The following is an 11,196-nucleotide window of genomic DNA, read 5'->3' on the forward strand; positions in this document are numbered from 1 at the left end:
ACCAAAGCAGGCTACTTATCTTGCGATAGCATAGGCATAGACAACTGAGAGGGTACAGCTGAGCCTACTTGCCATTGGGAGGCATTAGTCAATTGTATTTTTGGTAATCAGGGGGCATTGGCAAGCTTATGATGAGTGCAGGGGGTTGAGAAACCATTGCACTGAGCTGCTATTGAGTTTGCTGCATAGTATAGGTTTAAAAGCACTCTCATCATCTCCTGTTGTTTAAAATTGTTCAACAGCTTATTATATGCAAATATTAAAAATACCAATAGCAGGCACAAACATAGAACAAAAGCATTTTTGTAATTTTGTCATCGTTTTCATGTCAATTTTTACTTTATGTGATTGTTTTGTGCACAACTTTAAATAGCTTGAGCAACCTTTGCACTCTCCAATCCAAAAACAATCCCACCAACCAAAAAAAGTTATTTCATGGTGGCTGATGAACTATGTCCCAATGGTATTGTTTTCAGACCGACAACAACAGTGTTGGTACCCATTCCCGCACCATTCACGTTCGGAATAAAAGTGTTTACCTTGCGAACCACAGGCGTTGGTTCATACCGGGCTCTGTGTATGTGACCATGTGTTACCCGGAGGAATCTCCTATCGCCCACGTTGTGGTCACGGTTTTCAGAGAAAAAAAACAACTATTTTTCGGTTCACATCGTAAACAAACTTTCCAGTTCCCGAATGCTCAGACTTGCTGCGTGAACACGCCAGTCAGTTCGAGAATAGATGCGGGAACGGGTACGGGCACTGGCACAGTTGGCTTGAATGCACTGTTGTGCCTGAAGGGAGCAGTGCGGCAGGAGGGAGTATGCGAAAACGCTCTAACCACTTACTCATGACTGCCCTCACAAAACATGCAGGGCATCTGAAAGAAAACTTACGGCATATCTGTAAGCGAGGAGGAAAAGTGGATGCCACCAGTGTTGGGAGTAACGCATTACAAAAGTAACTAATTACTGTAATGCATTACCTTTTTGAGTAATGCAGTAATGTAACGGATTACAGGGGAAAAAATTGGTAATATATCCTCTTTACAATGCAAGTAACTTGCACATTACAACGCATTTTTTTCACCTAAATTTTGTGTGGGTATTTTGTTTTCTTTATACAATGTTCGCGGATCACCGCGAGATCAGCTATTGCATCTGATAGCCTACGTCCGCGCAGAGATTTTAAAGTTCCACGCAGAACATTGCTTCCTCTTTCACGCTTCGTCTCTCGAAATGGCAGGCTGACAAAGGATGACCGATCCAGAAGATCCAGCTTGCTCGTTTTCAAGATGGGCATATGCCCACTACTTTGACTTCATTGAAAATAAGGACGCCAAGAACATTTCAGTTAAATGCACACTGTACTTGAAACCCAAACCGCTTTCCACGTCGAAAACAGTAGGCCTAGCCTACAAACAATTTGACGATTTGAAGAGGTGCCATAGCACCACCAAATTAGTCAGGAAAGGAGGGGATGCATCCCATTCGCACGAGACAGGGACACGGCAGGGTATCCGACTGGGGGGATGAGTATGTTGCACCCCCCTCACTTTTGTTCAACTAAACATCACTAAAATTGAAATAAATCCATTTGAAATAAAATATTATACGTTCGCCTGTCAAAGTAGTGAAATTGAAAATGCTTGCTGTCGTTGCATCACTGTAAATTCCAGCGCAATAGTTGCATGAATAGAACTAGCTGTTTGCGCAAAGTCGCAGAATATGCTGGCCGCGGTGCTGACTGAGCGCGCGTAAAGAATAGTTCTAGAGTTGTGAGTTTGTGGCAAACTGATCTCCGCACGAAGTCACATGATTCAGGCGAGCCACGAGCTTGCAAACTGACTGGCTGGTATCCTCGCAATCATTTTTTTCGCCTATAATTTCGTTCATTTTCCCCAGTGTGCTGTATATAATTCATATTCAAAATGGGCCTATTGTAGCAATGCATCTGCTCTTTTATCAATAATAATTTTCAAACTCGTAGTGCAGTGAGGTGGCTTTATGTTTCAGCCAAGTGCAACGGAGCCTGTGCTGCATGCGTCCGTAATATATAAAAAACCGGCGCTGGTGTGCATGGTAAGGTGTGGTAAGAAGAGAAAGGATTAATCATTGTATTGGTGAATCAATGTTAGTATTGTATGTGGGTAAGACGTAATTCCTTAAAATGTTGGTTTTCAGTCTGCAGGCTTCTAAAACGACTTGTGGATGGCAGGTGAAAGTCAAGCCACCTCATAGATTTGCACTGTAGATTGCCAAATCCTTATTTCCAGTCATTTTGGCTAAAGTAACTAAAAGTAATGCAGAAGTAGTGTAATGCCTTACGTTTTTGAGTAACTTTCCCAACAGTGGATGCCACGGCAGTGCATTTTAAAAGAATTAGGGATTTGGAGTTAATGTAAACCAAACAACTGTTCCCCAAACATCTAAATAAAGCAGCATCTGAGAGAAAACTTACGTTGGCTTTCTGCAGTCTCCTCCAGTGAGACTCCTGGTTTTCTCCAGCTCCTCTAGGTGGGCCCTCTTCAAGGCATCAATGGCTGGTGAGCGGCAAAAATTGTTAGCATGAGTTAGAATGAGTAATGTAGCGATATATAAGCAAAGTGGAAACAAAAAACAGGGGTGCATTTCTCGAAAGCATAGTTGTTAGCCTGTTTGCCACTTGGGTAGTTACCAATGGGAAATTGCATTGCAAACAGCAAAGTAGTTAACATAGTAAGCAACTATCATTTCGAGAAATGCACCCCAGATCAGTAGCTTGGCTAACTGTAGCTTGACCCGGAATGGAATACCTATGCTCTATCTATATACACTAGTGGTGTCAACAATGATCGATTCGGCGATGCAATCCAATGCGGGGCATGGACGATCCAGAATCGATCCGGCAAGTTCCAGAATCGATCCGGCAATTTTTTTAAGTTTCAATTACTTCCATGGGTATTTCGGGAGAAAATTAATGTTAAATTAAATAAAAGCACCTCAAAACATTGCAAGACTGATACAGACTGATACAGAAAACAGCCAATAAATTGTTACTCAGTATCTGACTACTTGTATTTCCTCATCATGACTGATTAATGTAATGGATTGCAATGCATTGTAGAATTGAATTGGATCGGATTGAATAAAATCGAATCGAATCGCTACCTCCCGAATCGTGATCGAATCGTGATCGAATCGGATCGTGAGGGCAGTGCCAATCCACACCACTAATATACACTGTATATATGTGTCTGTGTCTGTGTTATATATACTGTATATCTTGTTATGTGTATATTATATATATCGTACTGTATGTACTATGTGTTATTTGCCTCTACTACTCACTCTTGGCTGCAGCCTGGGCCTCCTCCATTAGCAGAGACATGAATGAGTATACAGCATGCTGTTGTATATATGTTGTGTCTGTGTTACATACAGTATATCTTGTTGTGTGTATGTTATATATACTGTATATACGTATGTACTATGTGTTATTGCCACTACTACTAGTAAACTAGCCCCACCCACCAGCGGCCAAAATTATTTTTGCCTGCGAGTGGGTCTAGCCTCGGACGATGCCCCTATGCCCAGAATCTTGCAAACCAATCACAACGCAGGGGAGTTGTTTTGATTTGTTTTGAATCATTGGATGCAAATCGGACTGGGTTATCAGCGAGTGACGACAAAGTGTTGGCCAATAGGCACAGACAGAGTTTGAAAAACAATGGGTTGTTTCCATCAATTATCTTCCGATGTGTCATTCATCGGGGCCAGACTAAATTACACATTTAACCTCACATTTAGTCTGGTTTACCAGGCTGACTACTACTGCCTCTTGGCCACTGACTGGGCCTCCTTGTTGTGTATATGTTATATACGGTATGCTGAATATATGAAGAGTTCAGATGCAAAAACCCCTAACTCCATTTCTGAAGACCTGCACTTCTATATTTTTAGAGAACCTCGTTGTTTGTTTGGTTTACATTCATGTACTTGATAATACATATAAATAGTTATATTACATAAATAAAATAAAAAAATATGCACTTTTGATAGCCTTTAAGATTATTTTCTGAAATGGCACTTAGGGGATTTTGCATCTGAACTCTTCATATGTACTATTTGTGTCCACTACTCACTCTTAGCTGCGGCCTGGGCCTCCTCCATCAGCAGCCGCTCCGTCTCCCTCTGCAGACGCTCCATCTGCCGCTCGTGCTCCCGCTGCGTGGCCTCCAGCGTCTCCTTGTACAGCTTCTCCAGGGCCCTCATGCGGGGGCCACAGGGGGCGTTGGGGCCACAGGGGCCCCCCACGCTGGTGCTGCCACCGCTGCTGCTGGTGTTGGTGTTGGTGTTGGTGTTGGTGGAGCTCTCCTTCTGTGGAGGTTCTCCAAAGCGAACCTCTCTGTGTTGGCGTGTTGGTGAGGTCGGCGGCAGAGCCTGTGTCAAACACTGCACTGAGTTAGCCTGTCCATTCACTCTTGGCCGAAAAGACTTCACTACATCCATCACAACAACATGGCTATGACATTTCACAGAGTCTGAAGTAACAGGCTGAGATGTCATCATTACAATTTCGGTGACAACGAGACTATAAAAGAGGCTCTGCACAAAGGGGTTAATGATTATAAAACGCATTAACACAATGTAGCACTGTAAAAGCCGAATATTGTCTTGTTCAAACTGTTAAAGAACAACGTAAGCCTACAGCAATCATTACAGACATTCTGCCTCAACTTTATTGTTGAAGTTCTGGCTATACCAAGCTTACAATAGGGGTTGTGTTAAACAAAAATACACCATTTAAATAAAATAAATAAACAAATAAAATGACAGGTAAGACCATTTTGTTGAATGTGTAAATGACAGCAGTACCGTTTCTGCTTTGGTCTGCTCCTGCTTTGAGGAGTCAACCACGGCGAGTGACTGGGCCTCTCCCATCTGCATCCTCTCAAAGTCTTCCCATTTCTTATCGATGTCTTGGCTTCCTCCGCTGATGCTCTCGGCGAGCCGTTCGAGGTCTGCTGCCGTCCGCTCCGTCGGCTTGATGGTCCCCTTTTTCAGCTCGATGGTGTCCCACCTGCTGCCGTCAGTGGTGCACACGATCCCTTCCTGAAACCACCTGGTGCGGTCCTCCAATCGCCTCTCGTGCTCTTGATCACGCCCCACCCCCGCCTCTCTCCGATTGGTCAGAGGAGCCGTCGGCTCGTCTTGATTAGTTCCTGGGGGTCCTGCCTTAGAGCCGCGGTATCTGAAGTGTGGAGGACGGTGTTTGTTTTATACACAGTGCAAAATGCAGCGTTAATTCAACACTTTTCACGTTCACATTTTCACATATAGTGCCCTTTAGCCCCTTAATGCACGCCGTACCGCCAGTGGAACGCTGTAATAGTCATTGAAAAGTGAACTACCATAGTACTACAATACTATGACATAACACAGGGCCTTTAGCAATGCACTATGATTTGGTCATTGCCATTCTAGTAACAGCAAATTTATAATGCCATGTCTTAACGGGTTAAAGGGGTATGCCACTATTTTGGGGCTTAATACAGTTAGAATCGTTGGCTGGGGTTTATGTCATGTCGCTAAGCTAGTGAAAGTCAATGGATCCGTGTAACATGCTAATATAGCTTATATACACTTATACAGGTGTTAACACTAATACATACTTGTCAGAGGGATTTCCTGAAATATTCCGGCGTAAGATATCAATCCAATTCCTTCTGATTTTAGAGGTCATGGCAGATAAGGTGATTATTGATTCTCTGGTCTGAAGAAAAATACAGAAGTTAAAAAACAGAATATGAACTATATATACAGTGCCCTCCATAATTATTGGCACCCCTGGTTGAGATGTGTTTTTTAGCTTCCAATAATTTATTTATTTTTCTAAATAATATGGGACCTTAATGGAAAAAAAGAGAAAAATCCAACCTTCAATACAAGTGCATTTATTCAGTGGGGAAAAAATCCCACATAAAGAAATAATTATTTGACATCAAATAATGTGTGTCACAATTATTAGCACCCCTGGTGTTAATATTTTGTACAACCCCCTTTTGCCAACAAAACAGCACCTAAACTTCTCCTATAATGTTTCACAAGATGGGAAAAGACAGAAAGAGGGATCTTCAGCCATTCCTCTTTGCAGAATCTCTCTAAATCATCCAGAGGCCTGGGTCCTCTCCTCTGTACTCTCCTCTTCAGCTCACCCCACAGGTTCTCAATGGGGTTGAGGTCTGGGGACTAGATGGCCATGGGAGGAGCTTGATTTTGTGTCTGGTGAACCATTTCTGTGTAAATTTGGCCATATGTTTAGGGTGATTGTCTTGCTGAAAGACCCAGTGACGACCCATCTTCAGCTTTCGGGCAGAGGGCAACAGATTTTGATTTAAAATGTCCTGGTATTTCAAAGCATTCATGATGCCATGCACCCTAACAAGGTTCCCAGGGCCTTTGGAAGCGAAACAGCCCCACAGCATCACTGACCCACCCCCATACTTCACAGTGGGTATGAGGTGCTTTTCAGCATGCGCATCTTTCGTGGCACGCCAGACCCACTTAGAGTGTTTGTTGCCAAAAAGCTCAATCTTGGTCTCATCTGACCAAAGCACACGGTCCCAGTTGAAGCCCCAATACCGCTTGGCGAACTCCAGACGTTTGCGTTTATGATTGTGAGTGAGGAAAGGTTTTCTCCGTGCATGCCTCCCAAACAGCTTGTTGGTGTGTAGACAGCGCCTGATGGTTGATTTGGAGACTTTGTGACCCCAGGATGCTACCATTTGTTGTAATTCTGTAACAGTGAGCTTTGGAGATCTTTTGATTTCTCTTACCATCCTCCTCACTGTGCGTGGTGGCAAAATAAACATGGGTCCTCGTCCAGGCTTGTTTACCACTGTTCCAGTTGTTTTGAACTTCTTAATTATTCCTCTCACAGTGGATATGGGCAGCTGCAGTTGAGTGGCAATCTTCTTGTAGCCTCTGCCTGACCTGTGAAGGTCGACGCACATCTGCCTCACTTGTATGCTGTGTTCCTTTGTCTTTCCCATGTTTAAGAGTGGATAAGAGAAATGGCCTCTGTGTCACGTCATATTTATACCCCAGGGAAACAGGAAGTGATGAATTACTAATTAAATGTTCCTACATACTCTGGTAAACTTTGTAAACTACTGTAGAAATGACAGAAATGCTTCAATTATATTTATTTCCTGGGAATTGTTAAGGGTGCCAATAATTGTGGAACAGGTGATTTAATGAAAAATAATTATTTTTTAGTCAGGGATTTTTTTATTTTCTTACAATTCATTTGAGTTGAAGGCTACATTTTCCTACAATTTTCAGTGTGACAGTATTCTTCTGCAATAAACACTGAATTTATTTTAAGGCTTTTAACACATCTCAACCAGGGGTGCCAATAATTATGGAGGGCACTGTATAAGAATATGATAGAATAGTTTGTAACTTTTAAATTTAGCTTAAAATATGGCAGAAATATCTCGGTAGCATGTCTTTTACATGTATGAGGGCAATATCAATCACCCGTGACCAAATGGTTAGGGACTTGTTCTGGATAGTTGGAAAGTTGCAATGAGAATGTTAACAGTGGAATGTTGTTAAGTATTACAGATTACAAGCTATTGTCACCAATACACTGTGCTTAAGTAAGCGTATGACGGCTAGGATGAATGTGTCAGCTAAGTGTAACGCAACGTAATATAATGTCAAACAACCACTTACATGAAGCTGGAAACCATAGTTCTTCTCCACGTCATACTCAATGATGTCAGTACACAGACGCAAGTCCAGCTCTCCCTCCAGCTCATCTCTCTGGAATGCAATGATGGCCACATGCATTTCACACACAACTCAGGGGTGCATTTCTCGAAAGCATAGTTGTTAGCTAGTTAGCAACTTGGGTAGTTGCCAATGGGAAATTGCCTTGAAAACGTAAAAGTAGCTAATGAAGTTAGCAACTATGGTTTCCAGAAATGCACCCCAGAACCACAGAACACTCCTGTACCACAAATCACAATCACCTTATCAAAAACTAACTCAAAGTAGGTAAGCTACGTTTTTGATGCAGATATATTTGAACAGCTCTTTTTTCCAATATGCTACATATCCATTTTTTCCCAAAATGTTCTGGTTTTATTGTGCTATATATCAGTATATCAGTAAAATCACTGTTTTGTTACTTAGATTTCATAAGGAAAAATAAGATGATTTGTAAAAAAAAAATATTTCTCTTACCTCCTCCGCTTGAGCATCTCTGTAGTACTTAAACGACGAGTCGGTCAAGACAAACCAGTATTTCCTCCACTGCAAACGTAGACATACGGTAAGTAATTATCACACACAAGCAGATATTGTTGTATCTATAATTTGAAATGTGACATAAAATGCTGAGAAACTCCAGAGGAAATGATATATAAGACACATGCATGGGAATAAAAATCTTATATTTTGGGGGAACAATGGGCCACTTTTTGAGTACGTGCCATGTAAGTAAGTACTCAAAGTACTTAGACATTAAATGTACTGTACATGGGATGTGTATGTCTGCCTTACTAACTACAGTGAGGAATGGGCCACGTTAAAGGGCATGCACCATTTGACAATCCATATATTAAAGCCTAGTAAACTAGCCCCACCTGCCAGCGGGCAAAATTATTTTTGCCTCCGAATGGGTCTAGCCTCGGAAAATACCAAGGCCCTGAAACTGGCTGGCCAATCACAAAACAACAGACTTGATTTAAATCTTTGGATGCAACGCGGACAGGGTTTTGAGGGAGTGACGAAAAAGCGCTGGCCAATAGGCACAGACAGTTTGAAAAACAACGGGTTGTTCCCATCAACAATCTTTCCATGTCTCATTGATCGGGCCCAGACTAAATATTCACATAAATCTCACATTTAGTCTGCCTTGTCAAGTTAGATATATTAACCATTTTGTAAGTTTATTTTTCCCACCATGGAGAATATTCACATTCAGATTGATTTCCTCAAAGGTCATGGAGCACATAACGTATGTATGAATAGAGGTTTCATTTATGTGGCCTGTTCATTCATGTATCAAACATACTCCTCCATTCCTTAACAGTCACAGTGGGCTATATGAAAATTAGTGATATGACCATTAGAAAGCAACACATTTGCACACCTTCAAGATCTAACACTAACCTCTTCATCATCATCCAACCTGAATATCCATCCCTTTTTGAAGTTCAAGTCATTCAGCTGGAATTGAAATGGAGAAAATAAACAATGAACATGTGTGAGTTAACGTCCTAAAGCAGTTTCTCTATATGAAAAGGTGGATCTTCTCCATGTCCGCCATTTTGAATTTCCAGAAATAGACATTCTGCTGCAAAATTTACTATACTTATACTAGTAAATATTAGTCAGTAAATACTCGTGAAAGTTTGGCAAATAGGCAGCACAGTTTCAAAGAACGAATTAGTTGCAAAACCTACTCTGGCCACAATTCTACACAGTGCGCCTTTAACTATATATATATATTTTTTTTCTTTTGGTACAGCCACTCCACTGTACATCAGTAATGACCTCTGCCAAGGTGGTTATGTTATTACACAATGGTTTTACATGGTATCACATGGTTTCTAGCAGTGCCCCTGGACCCAACATTCCACAGTGACTTTTAACTGTTGTCCACTAGCAGCCTTCATGAATGCATACATTTAGTACTTCAATACACGATGATAGCCTACTACATCATGTCTTACGCTGAATACACTGTGGCACTTTTCACCTCGCAGATAAAAGGCTGTATGCTTCCTCACATGTCATGGGACACTTTACGTCTCAAACGGCGCACTTGTGTACTTTGGGCACTATGTTTCAGTGCATGGTCAGTGCACCCTACACGCTGAAACATTGTGCCTGAAGTGCACTAATGTGCCATTTGAGACACTTAAATACTGTCTCTGTTCAACATCTGATAGAGCTTCACATGTGTGCCACAAAATGCTGTCCACGTACCACGGTATCAGACACCAGTGACAGACAAGGAATTAATTTAACAATATCAGATTTAACTGGTGATTGTCTTTTGCTGCCATAAGTAGCTCACGCACCCATTCATACCAAACCGAAACTAAAGACAAGCAGCCTCTTCTTTCCCATAACAGGGTGCTTCGTGCATTTCCCCAACTTGTTCTTTTCTGGGGTAAACAACTCTATGCTTCAATGTTTTGATGGTTTATTCTAGTATGCACAAATTGCTGGAGGCCACAAAACACTGTTTTCCTGAGCTGTAGTAGGCCTACTTTGCAAACTGTCATCTGATGTGTGAGACCACATCCCCTTCCGTGCACGTTTGATGTTTTCATTAATTCAGATGTTCCTGGACATATAAATCATTTACCAAAACACAAGTGCACAGACTATTGTTTCCCTACATAAATTACACTTAATACACATGTGTCAGTCAACACTATGACTGGAGGGGCATGCAGGGGTCATAGGCTACTGTAGAAAGCATCCACCACACCCACTCCATTTAGTAGAAACATACAAAAGTGGATATAGTGTGTAGCCTTTTGTTGTCGAGATTGACAGGCTAGTCCTTAAATTGATGCAAGACCATTTGTATTGTGAGTAGACTCACCGCCATGACGGAAGGATCGGGTATCCATGAGACGAATAGGAAAGGGAAGGGAAAAAAGTCGTTATTTACAGGGTCACATTACGCATCAAGTCAGCAGCGGTTAACACACACAGCACGCTCTAAAGTCGACATCAGCAATTGAAAAGGCATTGGGTCAGTTTCTCTAGTAGGCCTATTTTCTTCCGCCTGTATTGCAGGGACTTGAAGATGCATGCATGTCAACTTGAGAGAAAATGTAAGTTGCACAACTATGCGTCGCCTCACATTTCCGCTACAACGTTGCCAGCTTCCCATGCGTCTGTCTGTCACAATGATAATTTCCGCGAAAGTCAGTCGACTTCACCTTCTGAACACATTGTGGTGATGAAGTGAAACTGTGACGGTTTTTAGTAAGCATGACTGCATGGGGTCCGGTCACGAGCCGAACTGATGGAGCCTACGCCGGTTGGTCATAGCCTACCGAATTTTAATTCGTACAACTGACCCAGTTTATTTAATTTAAACAGTTTTGGTCTCAGTCTTCGGCATTGGGAAAGAGAAAAGGCTATTTAGCCTATTTTGTACCTGGGTGAGATGTTGACCTCC

The 11,196-nt window shown here is 41.9% G+C and overlaps 1 protein-coding gene across 1 annotated transcript in view; it reads right to left on the reverse strand.

Moving 5' to 3' along the window:
• Positions 1-10,908, reverse strand: part of triobpa (TRIO and F-actin binding protein a) — an 18,430-nt gene extending 7,522 nt beyond the window's left edge. The window contains exons 1-8 of the mRNA XM_063224188.1: positions 10,612-10,908; positions 9,165-9,221; positions 8,235-8,303; positions 7,722-7,811; positions 5,654-5,754; positions 4,857-5,232; positions 4,124-4,421; positions 2,461-2,542 (exon numbers count right to left, since the gene is read on the reverse strand). Of these exons, the coding sequence (XP_063080258.1) occupies positions 2,461-2,542; positions 4,124-4,421; positions 4,857-5,232; positions 5,654-5,754; positions 7,722-7,811; positions 8,235-8,303; positions 9,165-9,221; positions 10,612-10,617 (1,079 nt within the window). The 5' untranslated portion in view covers positions 10,618-10,908. The remainder of the gene's footprint in view (positions 1-2,460; positions 2,543-4,123; positions 4,422-4,856; positions 5,233-5,653; positions 5,755-7,721; positions 7,812-8,234; positions 8,304-9,164; positions 9,222-10,611) is intronic.
• Positions 10,909-11,196: the final 288 nt, after the last annotated feature.

The sequence above is a fragment of the Engraulis encrasicolus genome, chromosome 1 (assembly GCF_034702125.1).
Source record: "Engraulis encrasicolus isolate BLACKSEA-1 chromosome 1, IST_EnEncr_1.0, whole genome shotgun sequence".
NCBI classification, from domain to species: Eukaryota; Metazoa; Chordata; class Actinopteri; order Clupeiformes; family Engraulidae; genus Engraulis; species Engraulis encrasicolus.